Below are 27,914 nucleotides of genomic sequence, written 5' to 3' on the forward strand. Positions count from 1 at the left end.
CGGACCACAGAAAAGACACTGCAGTCATCACTCATCTGTGCCATCAAATGCAGGTTTAATACACCACATGCTGATCGTTGCTTCAGTAACAGAAAAGGCATAAAATTTACATTGAGTACGGAAAGGACAGAAATGTCCAGCGGCTCCATTTTCCACAGTATGAAGCCAGTTAAAAATCTTCTTTTGAGTTTTGGTTTTCGCACCCATCAATACATTTTCTGTTATAACACACTTCTTGCTAGTTCTTCATCCAGGTTGACTGAAAGTCAGATGGGATTCACTTGGCTACATTGGCTAGTGCATAAAATTTGCATCAGTATGAATTAGACACGTGTCTAGACATTGATACCAATAATTTCTGGAGTAATGCCCGACACAAACCAATGACTGGTCACAGCGCCCTCCCATGACTTGACAGTGACCAGCAACTCAAAATCTTAAGCCACCGGTACGCGGTAAGGATGCTAATTGTAACATTTGCTCATGGGTAAATTGTTTAATTCAAACAGTTCAGTTATGAAACCGTTAAAAATTTCTTCTATTTGTATTTTTGACAGATGTGTGTTATACAACACATTTAGAGTGTACACACGAGAAGTTGAACACTCGTAGTCCATATGTGTATACAACTATTTTATTCCTTTTTTTCTAATAATAATAACTGTATTTATATAGTGCCAAATGAATGGGGTATCGAACGCATTTTTTCCCAATAGAGTGTATTTCTTTCTGTAATTTTTGTCACAATTCATAGGCAAGGTCCCACAGCAATGATTTTGATCTGGTGCACAACATACTTCATTCTACTTTATCAACATACACAACCTCCAGATGTGTAAATGTTTCTCGTCTGAATACAAATGTCAACCTTTTCTGCTGATGGTGAAGCTCACAGTACTCTTTGGAGACAAACTATACTGGCTGCAAAACTGTCAGCAGGAGTTGGGTATTTTGTAGTATTCATTTGTTTGTTTCCTGTTCTAAGTTTAGTACCATATATTAGACTTTGGCTCCTCAATTCCCTTTGAAAGTGAACAAGTTGAATTCATATTATCACAAATAAATTCACCTTCTGATTCTTTTTCAATTTGTGTCATGAAAATCTAAAAGTTGATTTCAACTGGCCTGATACCTAAAGATGTACGATATAACAATCACTGAGTTCTGCATATTACAATGACACACATTGTCCTGGATGGCATATTCTATTACATTGTGTGCAACAGTGCTAAAGTGCATTCAGTAAACTGTACTACGTAATAAAGGTGGCAGACTGCTTACATGTTCCAACATGTTACTTGTAGAAAAACTACAACTGGAATGATTATACAAACCCTGTGCAAGTTTGAACTTTGAGGTTGCAATGCAAGAATTAGTTTGTAGTTTACAGCTTCTAATGTGATTACATTCAAAGCCACTGCAAAATAACATACATGTACTCCAATGCAATACTATATCCAATCCCACACTAAATATAAAATTGCACTTCATTGGCATGACAAAATTAGCATTATTTCAATTGATACACAAGGAAGACAAAATTCTGAACAAAACTGATACACATGGATACATATACCAGAGTGGGTAATAATCTCTATTATGGTCATTAATAAAAAAAAGTACCAAGTACCAAATGTCTTGAAATTCATGAAAATTTAGTCATTCCTCATAATATAAGCTGATGAAGAAACAGTGAAAATGAAAAAAGACACAATACAAAAAACAATGACAAACAAGTAAAACTGCAGAAGTTAAATTGCAAAATAACACCTGTTTACTCCTGTGATATAGAAGTAAACAAACAAAACAAGAAACAAACACAAATCAACAGTCAAAACTGTTTCCTTCCATAATATCAACGGATCATAAGATAGGGATATCTTCCGAAAACAGCCGTCAAAACAGCTGGAGCATATAAGGCGTGGGGTCCAGAGCCCACTTAAGGGCCCTGGGAAAATTTTGAAATGTAGATGCTCTGTGGTGCATTTTACAGCCTCCTGGTAGTCAATTTTTCCTTGCAATTTAGGCTATGCATAGTTTAATGTTACTTTTTCTTCATCTGTCTCGAAGGTTCAAATGAACTATGGTAGGTATCCAAATGTCACATGGAACACTAATGACTCAACTCACTTAGGTAGTTGAACTGCAATCAAACCATAGACCATTTACACAATGTCTAAGGTATTGTGAATCTGTCATGACAAGTTCATGAAAAACTTGTAATATCCCTATGCCAGCTATTAAATGTGTAAATCCTTCAACCATTTTGCATTTAACTTGAGTCATTAATAATTACTCTGTGATACAGGCACAGATGGGGGACCCCCTTCATTGCCATTCTTTTTCCTTTTTTTAATTTGTAGGCCTACATCTGTAGGTTGGAAGATCCACTAAAAAGCATGAACTTTTCGGGATCTCAAGTTGCATGTACAGTTATTAAGGACAAAACAAAGAGATTAAATGGCTTCACCAATAGTGACAACGACATGTAATACCCACCCCCCTGAACAAAAAATTCCCAACCCCCCTCCCAAGCAAAAACTTCTGGATTGGCCTCTGTAATATAAACATAACATGTTTAGGGTGTCAAAGAATGTACATGTGTTGGTCAGACTGCATATAGTGAACAAAAGCTATATTCAATCTGACCAATACATGATCATTCATCAATACCTCAGACGTGTAATCAGTCATTCAGTCATACATGTCCTAGGTATTTCAGTATATGGTCTCATATCATTTTTTTTCTTGCCCGACCCTATTCCTAAACTTTCCAGTGATAATAAAGCAGTTTGGATATTTCTGAGGCCTCAACTTGTTAAAGACTTATTTCCTTTTGGTGGGACGGAATCGTGCACCCTAAATGGCTTGCTATACGAGTTCTCTACGCACAAATGGCAAAAGACACTACTGTACATGTTAATTGTCCCACAAAGGCTTCAGTCCACGCCAGTAACATCAAATAAAATTTGTTTACGGGAAAAAACACAATAAGCAAGATTAGAACAGGTTATCTAGAATGTTTCTTGGTATAAAACAGTAAATATTTCATTGTATACACAACATATTCTCAAATAAAATATCCAAAATTATTCATTTTGATAAATAGATTACTTTTTCAACATTGTGTCTCTTGCAACACATTATAAATGCAACATACATGTAATTACAACAAAAAGCAATCTTTCAACAAGTGATGTTTCCAGCTGATGCAGAAATCAGGGTAACACAAACAAGCATGACAATGCAAGTTGTATAGAGAGAGTGACTACAATCATATATTTCTTAGCAACTGGTGTTCAGCTACGGTACTTAAATATACATGTATGTGTGTATTTGTTGGAGTATAAGACAAAATGGGCACAAGGTAACATCAACAGCCCCTGAAGTCTCCATTATTTTGACAGTAATTCACTATTTTCCTTGTCATAGAATTTATTCAGAGCCAGCAGTTTGGTTAACATAATATTGCTGATGACTTTTAGATCTTTCATTTTAGTATCAAAGCATTTCTGGGGTTGCATTTCTTTTCTGCCATGTACAATTTTCAATGCATTTTAATCACTGAATCACACCTGAAAGAAATTTTTCATAGCTTCACATGAAATCCTACTAAAATCTGGAACTGGCTTTTTGATTCCAGAAAGTGCAGTGAACTTAGAGAAGTAGAACAAGATGAGATACAAAAATTGATTATGACAACTTTTCATTCAAAAGTGAGTATGTCAAACATTTCAGTTGCTCAATCACAGCAACTCCCAGTCATCTTCACCAATTGGTGAGCTCAGCTGCTCTACCTGTGGAATCCCACGGCGCTGGAACATCTTGGTGAACCGTTGGTACAATTTGCCTTCATTACTGATAGCCCACAGGTCATCACTCTGAGTCACTGTAGAGGTAAATATCGGTGAGGAAATGTAACTTTCTGCTGAATAATCAGCAAAAGAAGATTAGTAAAACATCAGATAAAAAGGAAAGTCGTGACCAGGCAATACTGCTGACAACGTTAATGTCAATTCCCATGTTTGAAAGTTAAGATGACAAACTAAATGCCACTGCAATTCTAAGAACTCACTGAAAATAATGCAGATTCTGTGTAGTTGGCATACACTATCTTTATGAACGTTTTTCTGCGACTGAATTAAAGTAATTTGACATTTCTCTCAACATTTAATTTCTCTCAAATTCGTGAATGAGGACACTTTTCAAAATTATGTACTTTTTTACTTTGTGCTTTGAAATACCAAGGACAGTTCAAGCCCGTAATGTATTTAAGTTGTTTCTCAAGAGAAGTTTTTGGGTGATGACAGTGAAAATTCATACCATCAGACACGATGCCCCTAACTTTTTTTCACAAGCCAGCCTGACCAGAAATGTTGACTTTTTATGAGCCTGCCAGCATTTTCAATGATCTGCATGTTTGTTTGTGTTTTTAACTTTTTTAACAATGTTTCTACGTAAAGACATGTACATATCATTTTCTGATAATACACTGCTATCTTGGGTTCTTAGTTTATTAATAAACTGGACAATGAACTTCCAGACTCCTATATGAACTAAATTCTGAAGTTGAATTAACAGATCCTAGGACAGTGGCCCTTGGCTCATGTTGCATATAGGACTGCAAGTTTAAAACATATAAAACAAGAAAGACCGTGCATGTACTTTCATTTTATTGTCGCCATTAACTTTATTAAGCTCCAACAAGCCCAACAAGTGTAAGCCTAATCAATCACTGAACAAAAATGTTTACTTTCTGCAATCTTTCAGAGAGAATTTTCAATGAAACCTGGACTACTTGAAATCCACACAATGCACCACTCAAAATGTGCACGTGATCGTAGGTTAACAAGTGATGCTCCACCTGCCTGATACAAGTTACCACATTAGGCCATAAATTACTGCCAAGTCTGGCAACGCAAAAGTTGGAGAATGGCTAATGTTTCCTCACTTACTGAATGGACTGACTGGGATTTCTTTTATTTGTAAATGTGCTTGTCAACAACTCTTACTGATTTGGGTTAAAAATATCGTCAAACAGTTGTTGGGTGCAGTGAAAGACACTAAAGATGTATGCCTCAGACATAGAGTATTGGTACAATAATGCTTATGAAGCCCTTGTGCGCTGCTAATGTATACAACCTACATGCATATCATTCTTCACCGTGAGCGCCCGACGCCTGGTTTGTTAATTCTTTTTATTTATTATACACAAAATGTCAGCAACCATACTTTTTGTTATCCAAAACCAACCACAACTGGAAAGTAATTATTTCACTGGAATAATTTGAACTTAACTTCGAATGGTGATTTTTTTGGAAGACTACATTGGGTTAGTAAGATTGGGGGAATTTTTCAAAACTAGCTACAACAGAATTTGCCAAAATTAAATGGTGAAAAAACCAATTAAAAATCCTGTTACCGTACGGTAAGTATGAAACTATTTTGATATTTACCTGCATTCTCAATTGCCTTCTCATGCTACAAGTGGGATTAATGTGGGGCAGCAAAGTAAACTCTGAGTGCATTTTTTTCATCTCATGATGTCCATCTGTGGCTAAGTATTCTATCTCAGCCTATTAATGTTGTAAATAACGTTGGCACTGCTCAAGAATTTGAAAGAAATAAATCCTCAATGGGGTTAAACTTTTGAATATACTGTTCTTTATCGATGTTATGCTTGATTTTTCAACCAAACTGAGGATATAGCAATAAATGCAAGGAACTAGACCTGCTTAAGTTTTCACCACTAGCACATAGCGCTTGATAATGCACAGTGTGTTTGGAGATCACTTGGCATGTAGCCAACAGTTGGCCAAGCCAAAATGGCATGTGAGAACTACATATGTGACCCGCTCTGCAAAAAAGGGTATTAAGTCGAGCAATTCCAAAATATGTTATGGCCTGTTCTATTTGGAGAGGGCAAAATGTCTTCAAAATGTGATTTTTGTGTTTTTTCCTCTGCTAGTTGTATAACATTTTTTCAGAATTTGTGACTACATACATGGATACTGATGAAGATGAAAATTTGATCATTCAGTAGGAAATCCTACATAGCATTGTGTTTCCAAGTGCTACACTTTCTGAGCTTTTTCTCGAAAAGTGCTTTTATTAAACCCGAAAATGTGGATATACAAATGTCTAGATATCTCTGGAACACAGTGCACTACAGGGGTCATTCATAAATCAAATTGTAGCTTTTGATGTACTCAATCCAGTCATATCAAAAACTCATAACCTGAATCTGGCGACTTATTACCCATTTTTCTAGAGCCGGTCACATATTTGGCTAGTACACCAGCTTCAAGCTTAAACCTTGTAGTAGGAGTAAGAGTGTTAGTAAATACCTGAGAGGTAGGTGTAGCTTCCAGGAACCTTCTTCCAGTAGTCACCCATACAGTTTTTCTCAGTAATACCAAAGCGGCAAGCAATGTCCCCATTGGGACATAGTGCCCATACTGTACTGCAGCTAATGCACAGGTGGATGGCTTGAGTCCCTGAGGCGTTTAAGGAAAAAAGCAGCTTATAAGAAATTAAAAAAAAGAAAGTGTAAAGTTTTGGAAAGTGAAAGCCACTTCAGCCACAGTACAGCTACAGTATATATATCCCAAGGACATCTGATGCTGCACAGACAAACATGGCAGTGCGCTTGTATTGACCTGCACTCTTTGGCTGTAATTTTTGCCGATCAATGATACACGCCATCATCTGATTTAGTTATTTGTTCCAAGTACAGCCTGAAGCACAGAGTGATTGTAATGGAAAAATAGAACGTTCTGATCTTCGGTACACAGTAAGTAGAACATCTTACAAAGTGCCTCAAACTACACTGCTTGGTGGATCATTGATCATAACCACTACAGGAAAAGGTGATATAAGTTGCAGTAAGCCTTTCCATGCAAAGGCCTACTCAAAGTTGATAGGATAAAATGTCTTAGGAAATTTCATATTTTTAATCGCAAAGAACATTTTTGATCACTAAAATTTAAGGTTTCTGAATAGATATGTTCAAAAGGAACATGTTGGTTGAAAGAATTACAGAGAGTCTGCTAAGCCTAAGTCTGTATTTGATTCAACATTTTGAAAGCTGATTTTCTGAGCTGTGTTAACTCGAACTTCACAGAAATCGGAAAAATATCTTATCTCCACAGCAGATTCGGCTATTGGGCACAAATGAAAGCTTGCACATTGTGGGTTTTCTAGCCATAGAATATATCATTCTATATTTTCAGCTGGGAAGAAAAGAAAATGCCACTTGCAAACCAATCTGAACTTACCTTCCACAACTTCCCATTCCAGACCAACAGGCAGCTCTCCACAGATACCTCGCCTTACATAGACTGTCCTCTTATTGTCCAGAGCCCAGACAAGGCGGTTATCTATGCTACAGAACACCTGCACAAAATATGCTCCATATCCTGTTGCTCTGCCATCCACAGGAACCCAGGCAGGAGGTAGGGCTTCATCATGGGGGATGTCCACACCAATGCGAAGATAAATCATACCTTCATTGTCACATGCCCAGACAACTTCAGCACCACAAGAGAAGTGTACTATCTTACAAGGACCTTGAAAAAGACAGTGTTGAAGACATAAATAACCAGTTGTGCTTATGGTCCCCATGACAGATCAAAACTTTGAATTACATGTATTTGTACTGCGACCGTACAGGACACAAATGGTTTCAGAAAATCTGGGCTCTTTTTACAAGGCTGCAGGCCTGGCTGAAATACTCGGGCGTCAATAGATTTTGTCTGTCAGGCTACAGTGGCCACCAGACAGTAATTCATGTGGGCGTAAACGTCCATTAATTGAAATCTTGAATTTTTAAAGATTTTTGAAAACTGAAAATCTTGAAATTCACCAGTATATTGTATGTGTGCAATACATTTTTCAAACCACCTGGCAGCACGTGGTTAAACATCTATTGGTAATCACACAGCAGAAATAATAACATTTGAAAATAATTACCACTGCCCCAACTTTTTTTTATTGTACTAATAAAGGATGCACGGGTGTAATTTTACATGGCAATTAGGGAAAAATTTTTCTCATCTGCCATCATATTGCTTTATGATGACATTACAGTCGACTTTCATTATTACGAAATCTGTGGGACCCAGGGAAATGTTTGTTGGATCTGAGATTCGTTGTAGGCGGAACGCAGCGCAATGGCTTCGGTGTATGGTAAGAATAGGTCATAGAGCTATATATAAAAACTAGCGCTAACTTCTCATTCTCCCCGCGGAGAAAATTTGACGCCGTCCTGGAAGCAGACATTTTGAATCCATGTGCGTGCTTGTACAACATTCAAAATCAGACAGAATGATATCAAATCATGTATTCTGAATGAAATGCTCAAGTCCAATATATGTGAATGTCAGCACGTATTTTGAATAAGGTGCACAAGTACAGAGCAATGGCACGTTTATTTATGCAACCATAGCTGATTAGTTTAAAACAAATGTTCCCTAACATTTGAGCAAGGTCTTCCAATTTCGTATGCATGTCTTTAAATGACTGTCTTTTGATGAATAAGTTTACCTAAACTAAATAGTCATTCCCTTAATTCGGTCAGTGTGAAGTGAGTTGAATACTTTGGAGTGGTGGCTGTCCTGCGCATGGCATCGGGTACCGATAAAATCTGATTATTTATGGAGTCATAAAAACTTTTCGTTGTAACAGGAATTTCATACAATGTAATTTCACTGAATTTTGTTAAAGCTGATTTCGTAATAACGAGAGCCAACTGTATAATGATATATTCAAAAAGCTAACATTAACTTGCAAAACTGTAACATGGGTATCATTTGCAAAATGTCACAGCTAAAAATCTGATATTAGAGTCATTAGCAATCACTGTGTAGCGGCAAGACTGATGACAATCCATCAACACAATTCAACTAACATGGTGTACATTACAGGCAGTACTCACCAAGTTGGTCCAGTACTAGCATTTTCCAGCTGAGACCCTGTGGACATCTCTGAGAAATTTGCTTCCTGACATAGATGTCTCCATCTTCTTGAAGGGCCCACATTGTGTCTGAGGTGGCACTGAGATGTTTGAAGATAACCCCAGCCCTTGGTGGATCCACCTGCAGTGGCTTCCGAGTGTCCGGTGGGAAACAGAAGACTTCACCAGATTTGAGGGCTGCCCAGATCATTCCTGACAAGGGGGGAGTAAATAATGCCACACTAAAGGGTCACATTGGTATCATGATGTTTTCCTTTTCTTATCTTCTGCCTCAAAAATCTTGTTTGAGATTCTACCCAGGACTGCATATATATGGAGATGATTTCACTGAATCTATGATTAACTAGGTTTTTCCAAAGGTTTGTAGTTCCATTCATGTACCTATACCAAACTCAATGCCACTGTGTGACACTTAAGATGACAGAACGCTTGAAATTGTACAATAAATCATTACATGTCTTCTGAGGCCGGTAAAATATTTCATGTTACTGATCAAAGCTCAAGTTGCAGTGTTTTGCATCGGCTTATTTGAGGTATGGAAGACACAATTGGATGGTGCTATTTATGATTTTGGTAAAATCTTTTACCTTAAAATGTTTACTCCAAATTTACTCATTTCAAACAGTGCCTTCCTATTGTATCAACCATGCTTCAGAAGAGCTATATGTTATTGAAGTTACTGGAAGGCTCTTTAAAACTTGCTTTTTAACAGGACATTGGTGTGAATACAAATATGGGAATATTTGGATGATGCATGGTAGTGCAGTGGTTGAAGGCCAAGTGGTCTAGGATGAAACTAAACAGTGTTTCAACATTTTGACTTGCGTACTCTATTCCACAGGCTGAGTGCACACACTGTATGCCCATATTAAGACGATAAATAATCCACTGTAGATGAATTTCACATAGTAATTCCTAAAAACCAACAATTAGCTGTTGCACACCAAGCTTGACATCGTCTATGAAACCAAACTTGGTACCACTTTCATTAACTCTGTAATCAGTTTTGTAATTTCAAACCACCAGTCTGGTGAGCTCTTCAATTAAAACGCCAGGACAAACTGGCATTAATCTCTCTATAGTCAGCTAGTTTATGCAAATCAGCAGCAATCTTGCACCCACCATGGCAATCTTGCAGCTTTTTTCTGCAAGGCTGCTGCAGGATACTTTTGATTGAAGCACAGAATTTTTCTCGATAGTTTTCCAGAGAGACTTTTGTCTTTTTGTCATGTGTCCAAGTTTGATTTGATTCCCCTACGATAAAACATGTAGGCATTATGAATGGAATTTCTGTTAAAAAAAAAATGGAATAAATTTAAAGAGAAAAAGTCCCGACCGCAGCCACTTCGTCACCCCCGAAAAATAGGTTTATTTGTTGCTAATGATGTTGGCCATTGTTGGCAGGCCCCCAGGCAGCTGGGATTACTGTAGTCGCAGTAAGTGATCGTCATCTACAATTAATACACAAACACTGTGAATTGGAAAGTTAAATATGTCCTGAACATAATTTCCCAACTGTCTGAAAATGGCTTTCAATTCACCTTGATGTTACAGCTGTTGTAATTGCCCGGAGAATATATATACTCCGATAAACATGATAATACTACACAATAAAAATTGCTGGGGCTAAATTTGGACGACTTCCTAGTAGCTCAAGCTTTTTTGCTTACACTGACAGAACTAAAATGTACAGTAAACAGAAATATTTTGTAGTGTTATACTCCTCCGTGTATGGACATTCTCGCTACTGTGTTACCATGTGCTCACAGTGAATATATCACAACACAGGAAATTCTCCATACTCTGATCATACAGTAATAATGTATTTCATTTTTGAAATTTATCCTGAATAGGGCACTGGTGGAACTGCTAGGATTGATACGTCAGGCCCTCCATATTTTGAGATTTGTATTTTACCATGGTAGGTCATTGAAGTCAGCAAGCAGTTTGCAGCAGTTTTGTATTACATATCTTTACAAATATAAGAGGATATGATACAAACTGTACACTCAGTTGTGCTCTAATAATCCACCTGAAGATTGGACTAATAATTAAGTGGAAGCTTCAATGCACTATGAGTTTACACCAGGCCAGGTACGCCATTTGTTGATGAAATAAAGCAGCCCATTTCTATCGGAATGACCACTGCAGATTGCAGAGTGTGGTTTCACACATGGTTACAATGAGTGACTCTTTGTTTAATAGGGAAAAGTATTACTAATGAATATCAATGGAGAGAGTTCGGTGAAAGCATGGTTAAACAGGGTTAAGGTGAAGGCTCGGTGGCCATGGTTAAATGAGGTTGAAACATGGGTGGATTCAATTTTATCCGGGCAATGAATATTTTAACCAAACCATCATGCACACGTATTCCCCCCCCCCAATGTGCAGCACAAAACAAGGACCACAAACTGCTCATGTTCAAGATTCCTTTGTCATCCTTAATTTCCCCTCAGAAAAACAAGTGAAAACATCATGACAGAGATGTGACAAATGCATCCCTCACGTTTTCCAAACACACATTCCAGAATTTGAATCCTTGTAGAGACAACGATTTGTTGACCAAATCCCACACCACAGCAGTCAACAATAGTTAAAAAACATGTTCTTCTGTCTTACCACTGGGACCATATACTCCAGTAGAGCTGACACTGACCCACACTGCTGACAAGGGAAGACCAACAGGACAGCCATTCTCCCAAAGAGAACCTAATACAAAGATACAAAACTTGCAACTAATCCTAGGAGACCACATCAAAATATAATAGTTGTCTCATCTTGTGACAAAGTGTGTTACTTTATAGTCTTTGCATTCTTTCTTCTCATAGGAGAGACAGTTTAGTGAGCAATAAGGTCATTCTATAAAGGTCCAAAAGATTGACATGTTTGTGTCTCTGTTAACCCCCGACACGTGTGCTTTGAGGTGGAAATCTCACTGAAAATGATTTCAAACTAATTCTATTTGTTTGGCAGGTAGTTAGCATTAATTCATCACTCTTGGAAATTAGATAATGTGTTCTGAACTTACAAAATAATGTCCTATGTGTCAGGGACACCAACAAAAAATTGGACACCAATTTATAGAATGACCCAATAGTAAGTGAATGTACATGTAGATCTGAATATAGAAAACAGTTCACAGCCTAGCCCGAGAAGTGCAGGTTATTTTAAACTTTACTCTGACTTGCATCTGTATAAAACAGACAATGAGATACTCGTAGGACAAGACTGACACAAAAAACAAGACTTGTTGTTTGTTCTGAAACCTGAGTGTAATTGTGTTCTGCTGGGTAGGGCAGTTAGAAAAGGCCAAAGCTCCAATGACAGTCACACTTAATGTTCCAATTATGAGAAAGTTTATGTAGATCACAAATCACACTCAACCGAAAGCTTACATTAAACCACGGTGAGGAACCAAAACTACCTGCCAACTTGCGCTATATTTTGTACTAATGTGACACAAAATTGCTCCCAGTTTTTCTGTTAACGTGCCCATACATGTAAAACATCGGTCAGCGGGAAATGCATCACTTTGGCATGCAATGCACTGCCCTGTGGTATTGCAAAACCGTACAAATGGGGCTTTTGATAGCCTGAAATGTCACCTTGTGAAAATAAATCAGTAATATTCCCTGTGTCACAGATATAAGGCTTCCTGAAAAGGGAAATGGTTTTCAGTAAAGTTGTAGAATTAATGTTGTAAATACTTGAACGCAGTTTTCACATTCTTAGATATTTTCCCCTCGGTCTTGTCACATTTCATACGACAAATATCAGTGGTTAGAAAAAAGTTAAGTATCTGACAAAGACTTCACATTCAAGAAGAGCCTTCCCACTAGTAAAATCTTTCCCTCCCAAATATACCATCACTGGTTAAATATTTTTTATACATATTTTGGTCTAGATACATTCTGTGAAATGGATCATGTGATAAAATAGGATCAATGATACGATGCAAGTAAATCACAAGATGTCTTGTGAGATGGTGTCCATGGCAGGGAGGCTTTGATTATGGTCATAGTCTATTCACTCTGATCTGAAGTGCATCCTCACCAGCAAACAAGAGACAGGCTGGTGGGGAGTTTTTCACCCAGGCGTTTTTATGCATCCAGCACACACAAGAAGACCAGGCATTCCAACAAATATTGGTTGCATGTACTCAGTGCCCTCAATGACAAACATAAGCCGTGAGTTCCCACTAAAGGACCATCGTTTCCATGCAAAAACATAGCCTCTCTCATTCCCACTCAGAGCACATTTAAATGAAAAGAAATTTCACAAATTAAGTGAACTTTTGAAAGAAAAACTTGCACAAATATCTAAGACAAGTACAGGGGGAAAAGAGGCAAACAATGTGATCCATTCATACGGTTGCATGTGCAGAGATCCATGTATTAACATGCATGTACATGTATTGCCTACCAAGCAAGTTTCCCTTGGATACATGTAAGGAGCTCTTGTAGTGATATGAACCACAGACCCAGACACTTGAAGCGCTTGCTGCTATGTGAGTTGCTCGATAGTACTGTCTCTTCAGCCAGGTTGTCATACGATCCACAGTAGCATTATTGCCAGCTATATTCAGCAGCATCTTCAGTGCATTGGGATCCTGCATGAGATACTCACCCATGGGAACCTGTGATGGGTTCAGTCATGCAAATCAAAGGTGATACTAAGAAATGTCAAGGAGGTGGGTTTTTGTTCCATATTTTGGTTTACAATTTATACACGATTCCATAATGCAAACAATCTGATCATTTCAACAGTTGAAAAATGACAATTCTATGCAAGAAAATCTTTGAATGGGAAGTCCAAAGTGGCTCATTTATGTACTTTTAAGCATGGATTTTGTTTTTAACCAAAATACTAAACCTGAGTGCCATGTTTCAGTAAAATAAGAGCAAATAATTTTCTTTGTCCAATGCAGTTTACCTTGACAGTAAAATTTAAGCTTTATGTCAGAGGAATGAGATCAGATCATATGGCAAAATTTCCAGGAAAAAATAAATGTACCTGCCACCATTTCTTGTCATCACCTCTTGGAAAACCAGGTGTCACACCAGTCCGGAACCACACTAGACCATCATCATCGATACCCCAACCGATATTTCGACTGTCCAGTGCTACACTTACAAAACGAAGCTTCAAGCTGCAAGATGTAGAGATAATGCAAACATGTTGAAAGAGGACATTTTAAACAATTGAACTTGGCTTTGCTGGATACAAAGCCTGGAGAGGTCTGAACGTTTAGAGATTAAACTCTATTCTTGGTGTTTAAGATATGGAAGTGATACCACGTGAGACAAAATGCAGGTAAGAGAAGACGTGAACATCTTACTATAATTATAAAGATTAACAAAGAAATTTACAGGAGTGGGATTTGAACCTAAGACCTCCAGAATACCGTACCAGTCCTCTATCCAGCCCTACAGTGTATGTAGGTGGCTCTTCCCATTTGTCAATTATCTTTGTTCAGGGGCACTAGTCAGAAGCCATGAAACCTGAAACATCATATAGCCAGGCATCATGCCCCAATCACATGATGCAACCTGAGAAGTGGTGAACAGGGATCACTCAAGATGTGGCTTTTTGAACACAAATCATGAAACAAACTATATGGGGAGACTGACTAGATGCTTACAAATAATTATCAAGACAAACAAAGAAATTGTCTGGAGCAGGATTTGAACCTGCAACCTCTGGAATACCATACAAGTGCTCCATCAACTGAGCTATCTAGCCCTATGTTAGTGGCTCTTCCCATTTGTCAATTATCTTTGTTCAGGGGCACTACTCAGACTATAAGTGACAGAACTTACTTGAAGGTGGTTATACTTTTGGTTTTATCTAATATGATCAGAGATAAAACTGGGAAAGGTACCCCAAATTTTGAGAAAATTAACAATGTATTCGGAAACAAAAACAAAAAAACCTAGATTAAAACCCTCCTATGCTGACAGGTCAAGTCACACATACTGAAGTACAGGATATAAAATGTCAAATTAAGACAGCAACAGAGTCATTTGAACAGCTTTTGACCAACACGAGAGGACTTGAGACTACCTTGTAATTTACTGGTGAAAACCTGTAGTGACATTGCAACTGATGCAGTAGGAAGTTCAATATTACCATTGCTGCATATTATCCCAGACCATCTTAAAGCAGGGGACAATAATACATGGATGTACTTACTCATCACCATCCAGGTCCATCCAATTTTTCCCTTCTGGCACAGTTCGTGAGATGTCACTTCGGTACATGACCTTCTTATTAGACCCAATCGCCCACACTACACCTCGATTGGCGGCAATTTGAACAACATACGCATTACTGTTTACACGCTCTTCTCTTGTGAGTGGTAAATCACGGCTTATGCCTTTATGTACATAAATATCGCCATTTGTCTTGACCACCCAGGCCATATTTTCATCCAGGCAGATGTGAATGGCTCCTTTGGAGGCCTCGTACCACTTTGTGCCAATCGGTGAGAGTGGACTGATGGGAGCACATGCAAAGGCAGTGCCTGATTTACGATGAAGCCGCCAAACAATGTTGCCGTTTGGGGAGCTAGCTATCTGCATTGCGGAGTCCTTTAACTTGTTCCATTTAATTGTTACATTGGACACAAGCGAGTGGTAGACCTTATCACGATTGTCGACGCACCACACATGTTTGTCAGATACCACAAGCTGCATGATGTATCCTGGTGTGCTGCACTGCATCCAGCTACCAGCAAATCGCTGCTGAATGTTCTCTGGAATTGGGGTTTCCTCAGCCGTTCCTTCATCATTATCATGAGCTCCTGCATCTACACATGCCGGCACTGGCTCCTGATGAGCTCCATATAGACTCTCCTCGGCTACAAACACTGCTGGTGGGCTGTTGGCTTCACTGCTAGGTGTTTCTGGCAAGTACTTGCCATAAAATTCCTCATCTGTGGAATCTGATTTACGGAGGTCAAGTCGAAGTGGTACAGCGCTGCCACTAGATGGTGAAGGTTCCTTGTTCAAGAGCCGTGTATGCTGGTCCAATACTTCAGACGAGACTGTTGAGTCAAAGTCTAATTTCAAGTTGTCAGCATCAGACCTCAGTGAGTGAATACTGTCCGTACATTCAGTCCACCTGCCACCCTTTTGTATGGCTCTTTCAGGTATTTTAGGGGTACCCTCCCAGGATCTCAATGTTCCTGGAAAATCTCTTGGACTAGGGTTTGGCATACTGCTGTCAGTTGGAGTGCCCAAACATGTTGCAGCATTATCAACACTGCTGGAAATCACACCTCCTAATATCACCCTTCCTGGAGGGTACTGGTGACAATCAGCATGTCCAATTTCAGGAGATTCAAGAGCCACTTGGCCAATATCCACATCATCTATTTGCCTAACACTTTCACTCTGGATGCTTTCTGATACTTGAGGATTCTCCTGGTGAATTAAGTTGCTCTCTGTGTTCAGGCTTGGAGACTTTGATGCTCCACTGCTATTGCTCAAAATGTCATTCATATGGCCATCTGATCCAGTGCTGTTGACACTGTCTGAGTGACCTTTCCTGCTGTCACTAGAGAAGCTATCAGACCTGTTGCTGTGATTGTCAGCCATGAAGCTATTAGGCTTCAGTCTCTGGTCATCACTCTTGGTGCTATCTGATCGATTTCTGTCAGTCTCCAGACCTGATCTGGAGCTTTCATTAGGTGGAGTGTTCAGTTCGTCTGGGATCGGAGAAGGTGTTGCAGAGCGATCAGCCAATTCTTTCTTTGATGCTGAACATAAACCAAAATAGATCATCAAAAACACAAAGTATCAAGCAAAATGTTATACATGTCTCCTAAATAATCTGGTTAAATGCCACTCACTGAATATTTATAAACTGCGTGTTTATCTAGCATAGGAGATTGCAAGCTCTCCTCATACTTCCCATCTTGAGATGATTTCTGATTAGATTTTGAAGAAATTAAATGAGTCATGCCATCACCGTTGTTTTTACTTGCTTGAACATAATCATGAGATTATCAACATATCAGTTTTTTGGATGATTTTTTTACCTTTATGAGATTTCTTCTTCTTCTTTTTGGTTTGTCTAACTGGTTGAAAGAGGACTTCATCATAGCTTTCCTGACCAATCTGTAAGAGTTTCTTTTCACTGAGTGTCACTGCAGGTGGTTCATCTCTTATCTGTTCTGGAGACTGGTCAGTAGCCTGGGCAGTCTCACAGGGTTCAGTCTGTACTTGAGCCATTTCATGGGATGAATGTTCTCTGCTAATATTTGTTTTTGCAGCAAACTGAGCTGCCAAGAGCTCTGGGGAAAGACTTGCATCTGGAGTCTCCCCTGAAGAGACTGGAGTGTTGTCTTGACTGCTCTGCCATGAAGATCCAGCACTTTGGCCCTCATCAGATTCGTGTTTCCCAAACTTAGGGACCATGAGTTTAGCCGTGGTGTCTGCAATCTCCTCCTTGGCTTTACTGAAGAGAGACCTCATGGCAGACAAGCCCTGCTTGAAACTTGTTTTCCTCTGAGCACTAGGGCTATCTGAACCTGCTATCTTGCTGGAGTTCATTGCTGGTCCCGGCACTTTCAGCAGATGTTCCGCTTCAGATAGTGTTGGAAGTTCTGTTCAGAAAAAAGACCTGAAATGGTACTCCTTCACTCTATGAGCTTGGTCTTACATATATGTACTTGGTGTAATGCCCAAAGTCTCTTAGATTACGATTAAAGTACCAGTAACTTGCATACAAAAAGGTAAGATAAGAAACATTATCATTTAGGTCAGTTTGTACAAACACAGTTTTAAACTTTAAATCTTTAGTCCATGGCCAATGAATTTCTGTCCAAGATTTTGGGTAAAAACTGCAACCAAACTTTAAAGGCAAATTGGGACATGTGGGCACCAGTAAGGAGACATATAGTACACAAAAGGAAAGAAAGTCGTCTGTTTTTGCACAAGAAAAAATGACTAACCTTTTGGTGGGGTAAAGTCAGGTGTTGTAGCAATCCTAACCAGCGGTCTATATGGTTCCCTTCTGAGAACATAAATCTCATCTCCAGAAGTTGCCACAGAAATGATGCTACCTAGGTCTCCCTGACTACTTGCAACAACTCTGGCCCCATTGGGCCCATGGATGTCTAGCACCACCAGCAGATTGTGTGACCATGTCAGCACATAGGACTCATTGAAAAACAACACTGGACCAAACTGGAGGTCAGTGGTGTTGCGAACCACCGATCGAGTGGATGACTGAAGCATAATGGTCTGGTGCTGGGAAGCCAAGAGGTGCTTAAACTTGAGAGTTTTCTGGACAGTGCCATCCACTGTGGCATGCCACATGCGCAATCCTGGACGTGTAGCGTAGAGAGTTGCATCACTAGCCTTACATAAGCCAGGGACAAAGTGGCCACCAAAGTACCCTTTGCTGTAAGAAAAAGAAAAGAAAATAATACTGCACAGACTTCAAAATAAAGTCCTCAAGGTATAAAATTAAGCATATAATTAAAGTGTTACATTCAAATACTTAAGATGCTGTCATTTTTCTCGTGTTGAACATGACAGTTACCTTTTTGCACTTTTGGGTCAGAATGAGGGTGATTAAACATGAATTGACACCTAAGGACACTGTTCAAACACTTATTATTTCAAGTATTTACTGACTAAAATGCCTAGCATTACAACCTAATCCTTCAACTTGACATAAGTAGTGTGGAAAAATCTGAAGTGGTAGTACCAGATTTTAACCAACTTTTGCAAACAAAGTCAAATTCAGACAAGAGAAGGATCTTCAGCTTCACACCTCTGTTTCCCTATTTTTGTGTCTTCTGACACTGGCATGGTTGGATTTCTTTCACTTAACCACATCTCAGTTACATGTTCAGTACATGCATAAAGAAAATAAGGAAAGAAAATACAGACAGACAGAGGAAGACCATGTTTAATGTGAACATTATAAGAGATTTTGATAGTTTCAATGCAAAACTGGTATGTATTTAAAGAAATTTGGAGGAGTGACACATTGCTGACACTGTCATACCATCAAAGCCGTACAGGTGGAATCCCGTGTTATAGTCTGGTACACGGTCTGTCTACTGTTGTGGTTCTTGCTATTAATCTATTCAGTCTATGGCACAAACCACAAACCAGTATTGTGCATGCTGCACATACTTTCTCAACAGCCAAACTCTTGCAAGTCTTGTGCATGTATACATGTATGCCGCATCATGGGGTTTTTGTTCAATTTTGGTGCACTTTGCCAATATTCTGGTGATGGTTCGTCAATGATTTTTGAAGAAATTTTTAATTCTCTGTTTTAAAATGTATTTAAGTTAAAAGTAAAATGTTATCAGCTGGCAAAATGAAAGAGTATTGATTGAGTATCAAGGGATAGAAAGTATGTCAGGGTTTTGTCAAGAGATATGCTATTGTACCAAGTCCATAAAGTTCCCACTCTAATTAGATCATAAGTCTGCATGCACTAGATGGCATGAATTGTCTAATAGAGGAATAAGTGCTTTAAGTCTCGACAATAGTTCGGTGCTTGGTGGTTTCAATGTGGTGTGTAACATACAACCCACTGCCAGCAGCGCTGATATCGAACAAGATAATGAACATCATGAGTGATCTTCTCCTTTTATTTCTGAGATGGCTGTATGAAATTACATTTTCAGAGTATTCTATCTTTTTTGTACTATTACTTTTTCAAATCTTTTTTGGAGGTCGAAGCCACATTTAACGTATTGTCTGCAGGTGCACCATGCACGGTCTGTGCAGTTCTGCCTACTACTTTTGTAGGCAACATGCTGATTGGTTAATGCCCTGCACCAAATGCCTTTGTTTACATCCTAAGCACCAATCATGGATGTCCTACATTACAAGATCATGGTGTAGAGCAGTGTCAAGCCTTCTGTCATAGCATACTCTATACTCACAGCTATTATTTAGCACCATCTATACTCACAGTTGTTGAAGTACGATTTTTTGTGTGTGTAAAATCACAATTGGTCAAAACCAATATTTTATGAGGATAAATTGTTTTGTCATATTTTCAACAAATTCCCAAATAATATAGGCCTACAGGAAAAAAATTACTAGTTGGCAGGGTTTGCAAACCTTCACAACTTTCAAGATTACCTTGCTGAAAGGAAGAGACAACTTAAAAGCAACAGTTCATTCAAGGATGTTTTACAAGAACAATTTGCAATAGCATACAGGAAAGGGATAGAGAGAGTGGTGAAGTAGTCATATTGTGCACTTAGTAAAAAGCACTCACTTTTTTCTTGGCTGTTGACCAACTTGTTGAAGTCTGTAGTTTTCATCTGTGTGACACAGAACAGTTCTGCTGAATGTTGATATTATCAGGATCTTGTGAGCATAGTTCAGCTGTACAACTGGCATGTCTTCTTTGTGTATATGTTCTGAGTGGCACTCATTCTGGAGAAATGCAAAAAGACTAGTAATTGGCAACATAAAAATCACATTTTTGTGATTTCTTGTAGTGTGGTTTGTCAGATCACAAAATGCAAAACGGGAAACCAGGCCTGTAACTAGGACTTTTTTTTGGGGGGGGGGTGCAAATCCTCAACAAAGTGGACCAAGCATAGATCTTTAGCTTCTTTATTTTGAAAAACAGCTGGATTCATGAGGTCGTACCAATTGTTTTGGGGGGTTATGAGTAAACTCTCGAAGACGGGATTGATGAAGGCAAAAAACCTGAAATGTGTGGCATTTTTTTGTGCACAATTTTCTACTATAGCTCAAAATCTTTTCTTGCCTAAAAAGCGGACCTGTTTGTCACGTGGAGGGGGGGTGTGTGGATGCATCCCCCCCAGTTACGGGCCTGGAAAGAGTATGTATATGTAGTTTTATATCTTACAGCTAGATTAGCCTTGCCTTCTTGGTGGGATTCGTTTTAGAGTCAGAGAGCAATCTTTTATGCACACCTTGGTGTATCATCAGTAAGTTTTACTTTGCAAAATACACAACAAATGCATACATTAAAAATAAATCTCATTTCAATTTTTGAATTATACAGCAGACATGTCAGACAATGAATGCCAGACGCTTCTTATGGCTCCAAACATTGGGTTTTTGAACATGTGCATAAATCAAGGAATAAAGTTGCCAATGAATCTGACAGTAGTTGTATTTCATAATTTGCCTATAATCAACCGATTTCAAATCAAAGACATACTCGCAAGGCCTCACCTCATAAAAATCGACATCACTATATACTACACAGCCAGCGGCATCTGCAGTAAACAACTTCATTCCATTGGTACTCCATTCAGCACATGTCACACTGCTTCTGTGTCCGCCATCAATCAGAAATTTTTTTAGCTATTTAAGAAAACAAAAATTTTCAGTGGGAAAAAAAATACTTGCAATGAATCATTTCAGGAAATACAGCACGTTTGTGAATGCAAATTTATACATGTAACTAGCGATGAAAGGTGTTACAAATCTTCTACATGAACAAGAGATGGTGATTTGTTACCCACTTGTACATACAGCAAGAATGCTCCTCTAAACACCTCATGTGTGTATACATCTGCACTGTTTTCCAGCCTACAATCTCTACCAATCTTACAATGTACATCTTACCCCCTTCAGATGTACTCCACTTTCTTTCAACATGGGCAAAATATAAATGTGTACCATGTCCTGGGACAGTGTTTAGAGTGTTGGGACCCTGATAATCAGCTAGAATTTACAACTATGTATGCGTGCATTGGGCTGCGGAACATTTCCCAACTAAAAGAATTGCTCTCATTGCCTTGGAACTCAGATCACAGTAAGACATTTCTGGACTTCTTCCACACCCATGGTCCTTACACATTTTACTTACTACAGTGGAATGAATCGAATTATACCTAACAATGCCTAACAAAGTAGACAGGAACACATACAAAAATCCTGCCAAATATGAGGTCCATCCTCCGAGTATATCATTCCATTCTTGTCAATACTACAAAAGAATTAGTTGCGTACATGTTAAAAATGACAAATTATCATAGACTGGCCAACTATCAACCCCCCAACTATTAGGTGTGTGTAGAGAGTATGCAGGACTCTGATGCATCATTCATACAAGCTTGGGCAACAGTTATTTCTCAACCACTCAATGATTTTGCCTGGTGTTATATATGAAAAAAGTACACGTGTAGTACCAGGCAAATTCACTAATGTTGAAATTACAGCCACGTGAGAAACAGTCTTCAAGCTTCCCCCAAAGCTCTTCTACGCTGTGCATACAATGAGGTTTGGTACCCAGACACAAGTGTATTTTACAGTTTATTTATATACACATTTTCCCCGTGTGTCGAAAGGTGCCCAGCTAAATGCAAAGCGTGCTTAATATATGCAAGTATGTACATGTACGTAACGATGCAAAAAATCACTGTAACCACATAGCTGTATAGTTTTTACCAATTTTCATAAGCTTTTGCTACATTTGCCGACTGCTATTCTAGGACGCAAAAAAATGGACACTTTTATTTTAAGAGAAAAGTACCTGTCCATCTGGCAATTTGTCCTTAATTTTTACTTGCCCAAATTGAAAGAAATGTGTCCTGGGCAATTGGAAGACCGCAAATGTCGAGGCCTGTCATGGACATTGTTTTTCCTCCTGCCACTATTCTCTGGTCTACTGCACATTAATAGCCTTACACTGTGAGTTAGAATGGGTCCTCTGGCACCTCAGAGAAATCAATTTATTTTGTACTCTTTTAGAGGGGGACCAGGAAAAAGAGTATGCTTGTGAAAATGACGACAAAAAGGGATGACCCTAAACTGTACTGAAGGCATAGGATTTCGGCAGTTAATTGCTTGATCATCAAAAGACAAGGATAAACCATTTCAAGGCTCTTGAATATGTTACAGCATGGTAAATGATGAGAAATAATTAACAGCATGATCACTGTTCTGAATTTACTGTCTCTGTTCACCAATTATTAGTCATATGCTTGGGTCAGATCTACTTAGGATTAGAGGAATCAAGGGTTAAAGTCCAAAGGCTAGGAAGTGGCTCCACCCTCAAGATGTTCCACTCGTATTCTCATTCCCCCATTCCAATTTGAATTCCCACTCCCATTCTACCACGTATTCCAGTGGCCCTACTTCCCCTGGCCTACTGGTCCTTACCGTGAAGGGGAACCTCTGGCACTGTGGCCCACCACCGTACAAATACGACACCCCGGAGGTGGCGCATTACCAAAAGAACCATTCAGCCAAAGGAGAGCTGGTATGCCACATCACAATATTTTCCATGGGGTAATAAAAGTTCACGATATTCTGTTGAAGACAAACTACCTCTTTGAAGATCTGGCCAGGTCTTTTTGCAGGTAGGAGGTACACCTCTACTTGACCACTGGATGTACCAACAGCAATCTGATGGTCAATACTGGTCAGCAACTTGACACAGGTAATGCGGCAACCTCGGTCCTGTTCAGAAAGAAAGGAAAAAATTGGAATCCATTATTTCAAAATTCCTGCAAATATTTCCCCTATGACTGCATCAAGGGAAAAAAGGATTGTTAACTTTTACAAAGGAATCAAATAATTTTTTTTCTGTACACTCCACTATTTGTCACACTTTTCTTGATCTTAAAGGAAACAGAATACACTGTACCTGATGAATTGAGAACAAAGAAACACCTTACCTCACACCTCAACTTGACAAAAGTGTTTTCATGACGATCATACACAAAAACAATGGAGAAGTTGGCACCCAACACAATGAAGTCCTTGTTGACATCCAAACAGGTGAACTCCACAGTGATAGCAGGGAGGGCACGTGAGGCACGCTGTGCTTTACGCGGTAACTGTTGCAGGAGGAAATCCAGAGGAGCAAACTCACACAGTTCTGGCAGGACATTGAGTGTAACATCCAGATTGATATCAGGTGATTCAGAACCAGGAATCAAGTTGCTTTGATCCTCATCCTGAGTTTCGTCAACTACGTGGTCACGACCCCTTTCATTTCCGGTATCCATGTTTCATCCAGACCTTCGTCATAAAATAATAACAGTATTAACGATGTATATGAACAATTTCACAGTAACTCAGGCCCCAATTGGATGGTGCTTTGCATCAACTTTTCTCTATTATCCTTTAAAGCCAAGCTACACTACATGTATTGGGGAAGGACTTTTGTCATATAAAATCCTCTGCAATAAACTGACCTACATGTAGCTTTATCTTTTTATCTTTTTATATGGATACCGAAAGGGATAAGTGTTCCAAGAATCAGATTGCATTTTACAGGCATAGTTTACACAAAAAATGAACACCAGATTGCGTCAATCAAAACATTTTGGAAAATCTGTAAAAGGATTTTGAACTTTTGTTTAAACATGTAAACGTCCCACCCTTAATATAATTCTTTCCAGAAAGATTGTACTCTAATTTTCGCTCCTAGGGTGCGTAATAAGTGAAATCAAAGATAGAATCTTGGTTTTGATTTGTAAACACACTGTTAACACACACATACTGGGTTCAGGGGATTTCGCAGGCTGAAATATACATATACATGTACACACACTGAAGGAACCACAATATTATGGGGACAAATTCACATGGAAAAGGCCGACCCACATTTACAGTTTGCATCATACATACATGTGCAGTGTACATGTATTATACACGTACATGTGTATTGTTGCACAAGACATAACACGCATACATACCTACATATGTACCTACATGTATAAACAGCTCAACCAAAAATAAATGCATCCCAGTACCTATGTCGACTGTTGCCTTCACATGAACATAAATTGCATACCTGCATATATACTGCACATTTTATTTAGTTAATGCTACACAGAAACTGCCCACATGTACATGTAGAATACAAAGTACATGTACCACAGCACACATGACACTAATTACTGTGTGCTACTCTGTATGTTTACATCCTGTAGGTATTTACAAACTTGTTCAAAGCAATGAGTCATTGTAACCCATGATCTTATGACATCAAGGTTGGCATGTACATGTACATTATCTATACTTGTACATATACAATAATTGGTTTGACTACACACCAGTTCAGGATGGTAAACAGCAGTGCTACAAAAGGGGACAAGTCACAAAGTGAAACAGGAAGCTGACAGTCTCTGTCCATTTCAACAGTTCCTAAATTCTTCGCATACATGTAAATGAATACATGTATGTGTATCAAAAAACCTCACTGGGAAAAGTGTGACAGACTGTTAACCTCTGAAAATTCAAAAGTGAATTTCTACAGGAAATTACAACACTGTACCACGAACTTGAACCTTGTTTTTGAAATCAAAATTAATCATGCCTAAACACACCCACTGGAAAATATAATTAAATTTTTAAATGTACTTTATTTTGAAAGCCTTACTTCCACAAAGAAAAAAAAACACCTAAAAAACTGCTTTGAAACAAATCGAAATGAATCCACACTTGATTCCTGTGACTCCAATGCAAACAGCAGGCGGGCAGTAATTATTTAAGTCCCAGAAAAAACATGTTGATGAACAATGGTACATGAGCCCATCCAGTAATTATACATGCCCTATTCATTAATATGTGTCAATGACATCTTGGGCTTTTACATGACGGTTTATAATTTATCAACTGTAAAGAAGTCCTGAACCATTTATGTGGAATTTTCTGAGGTTTCTTCAAGTGCACCATGTTTACTCTCAGAAAAAGTCCAGCGAATGACAGACCTAACAATTCTGGGAATACACCACATGGGGGAATACTCAGCTGAATTTTTGGCCCAATTTCCAGATACCGCCATGTTTGAATTTCAGACCAAATTCCATAACACTAAAATTGTTCACAAAGGTTCAACAGACTGTACTATGAAAATAATAGTATCGGTGATCATTATCATTAGTACCGTATTCCTGTAATAAGGAAACAAAGTCCACTTTTTCAAATAACTGACATTTAGACCTTGAGAATCCATTTCTTAATCCTAATCACTCTTTATACATGTGCGTGCATGTAGTTTAGGTAAACTTTGACAATAGGCCTATTTAAACAAAAAAAACCCAGTTCATTACCCGCATTTGGTGAACAACCGTTCCTTCAATCAGATCACACCATTTTGTTTCAAGTCAGGTCACCCAACCTGGCCATTGTGAATAAACTAAAATATATCTACATTTGTCAAAAATCTTCAACCAAGTCAAGGAACCAGACTATATTCGCTAATTCGTCTTCATTCACAGCTCTTTGTTGCATCACCTACATTGGGGTTTATCTCCACAATTTCCCTCAAAAAAACCGAAGCCCTCTCCTCTTTTCACAAACAAAATCTTTTTGATAGGCAAGACTTCCTTGAAAACCTTAAAACTCATTTGGTTTTCAACCGGTACCTTAATTAAACATGGTGTTGAACCTTTGTGAACAATTTCAGAGTCATGAAATTTCATTTGAAACCCAAAACTGTTGGCATCTGACAATTGGGCTCGAATTCAGTTGAGTGTTCCGTAATTTGGTGCACTTAAAAAAAATTTCCAAAAATCCCAAATAAACGTTTACAAAATCATTTGGAGTTGATTGTAAATTAATAAATTCTTGTAAAGCATCATGACTTCCACTCAAGTACCCATCCAAAAGTTTGTCAAAAATATTTTTTTCCCTTATTTTGGGCAAATTTTAAAAGAGTTTCGCATGTCCGACAAAATCAGATAATTGGGTAAAAATAAAATTTCACCCAAACTTTGTAGCAGGTATGTAAAATCTCCCTAGAAAAACTTTTAATTTGCACACAAAAGCTGCAAAACGAAAAACATCAAAGTGATGATCGATCAACAGTAAATTAATGTCAGTGCATAATTTCTTTGAAGAGTTTCACGACGAGAAAGTTGGATGCACGAATATTTATGCACGAATTTAGGATACTCCACATTATAATAAATTTATGATACTAATTACTGCTAGGCCTAGGCCAACTCATTGTCGTCACACATCACACACACCTTTTCCTCCATGATATCTGACCATGCACGGACTAGCAACACAGTGTGGGCACGACATCTAGGCCCTACCATAGGCCTAATGCCAACCTAACCAACAACAAGCAATCAGTCTTCACAAATCCATCAAAAACAGGCCCTGTTTGTTTCACTAAATAAATATGGTAGGCCTAGTAAAGAAGTAGGCCTGTTACTGTTAGGCCTACCGGTCGTTTTTATGAGTTACGTACTTCGAATAATACAATGGGCCTCCAACTCACTCTCCACTCTTGCTGATCAGCATGCGTCACATTTTGGCTACAAACCATAACCCGATACTTTAGAAGTTTTGGCCAAACGATCTTTGGTTTTGGCTATGGCTTGGAGCTGAACGAACTAAACAAACTGTTTGCCGCCCATCCATTTTACCGACTACTACTCGGCTAAGCTAGCTGTACTACTCGACTCACAGAATGTACTAGACTATAAAATCGCCATGGACAGGCAGCTCCGATTCAAAACAACAGCGGGGTACCATAGCCGAGACGGCACCCGACTACATCCAAAAGCGTGGGCAAATTCCAAATTACCCTTCAGTATGGTATGGTGGCCCTGAAGGAACATGAAATTTACGATCAGTCGTAAATTCTTGTGCGACGTCGTGAATTTATTCACGACTTGTCGCAAATTTCGAGATGTCATGAAATCATTCACGACTATTTGCGAATATTTGTGCGACGTCGCGAATATTTGTACGACGTCGTGAATATTTTTCATGACTAATAGGAGTGAATATTCTTTTGCGACTTCCTGGATATTTTTCACGAATATTTTTTTCCGAAGTCCGATTGCAGCCATTTTTCCAGTGGCAACCCTCAACTTTCTCGGGCACTTAGGACCATTTTTCAACCGTAGTTTTGAGCCATTCTGCCCTCGTGTGAAAGCTCAAAGACCCAGGGAGTTCATCTTGGCAACGATTTACGCGATCTCACCATTTTGGGGGCCAAACAACCA

General features: G+C 38.7%; 2 protein-coding genes across 6 annotated transcripts in view; one reads left to right on the forward strand and one right to left on the reverse strand.

Annotated features, from left to right (window-relative positions):
* LOC110982511 (uncharacterized) overlaps positions 1-27,914 on the forward strand; it is a 110,364-nt gene that overhangs the window by 29,507 nt on the left and 52,943 nt on the right. The window lies entirely within an intron of this gene.
* On the reverse strand, positions 39-27,387 carry tecpr2 (tectonin beta-propeller repeat containing 2). 4 transcript variants are annotated; one of them, XM_022240958.2, is made up of 15 exons: positions 27,182-27,387; positions 23,619-23,964; positions 23,269-23,400; positions 21,166-21,297; positions 20,231-20,391; positions 17,931-18,382; positions 17,016-17,582; positions 15,167-16,733; positions 13,988-14,123; positions 13,397-13,610; positions 11,594-11,683; positions 8,936-9,166; positions 7,278-7,568; positions 6,348-6,497; positions 39-3,889 (listed from the first exon to the last, which is right to left on the reverse strand). In XM_022240958.2, exons 2-15 carry the CDS (start codon positions 23,949-23,951, stop codon positions 3,747-3,749), a joined length of 4,599 nt encoding a protein of 1,532 aa, XP_022096650.2. In that variant the 5' UTR covers positions 23,952-23,964; positions 27,182-27,387; the 3' UTR covers positions 39-3,746. The 4 variants fall into 4 exon arrangements, with proteins under 4 accessions (XP_022096650.2, XP_022096649.2, XP_086995564.1 ...); XM_022240957.2 differs by having other exon boundaries at positions 27,152-27,387; XM_087139438.1 differs by having other exon boundaries at positions 27,128-27,387.

Source organism: Acanthaster planci, linkage group LG01, assembly GCF_054643075.1.
Source record: "Acanthaster planci isolate LZ-2023a linkage group LG01, COTS_SCS, whole genome shotgun sequence".
NCBI classification, from domain to species: domain Eukaryota; kingdom Metazoa; phylum Echinodermata; class Asteroidea; order Valvatida; family Acanthasteridae; genus Acanthaster; species Acanthaster planci.

Coding starts and splice junctions, on each gene's coding strand:
- tecpr2 (XM_022240958.2), bottom strand. CDS start 23,951: ATGGATACCGGAAATGAAAGGGGTCGTGACCACGTAGTTGACGAAACT. Junction 21,298..23,268: donor CTGGCCAGATCTTCAAAGAG/GTAGTTTGTCTT, acceptor TTTCTTAAATAG/CTAAAAAAATTTCTGATTGA. Junction 14,124..15,166: donor ATGGACCTGGATGGTGATGA/GTAAGTACATCC, acceptor TACATCTTGCAG/CTTGAAGCTTCGTTTTGTAA.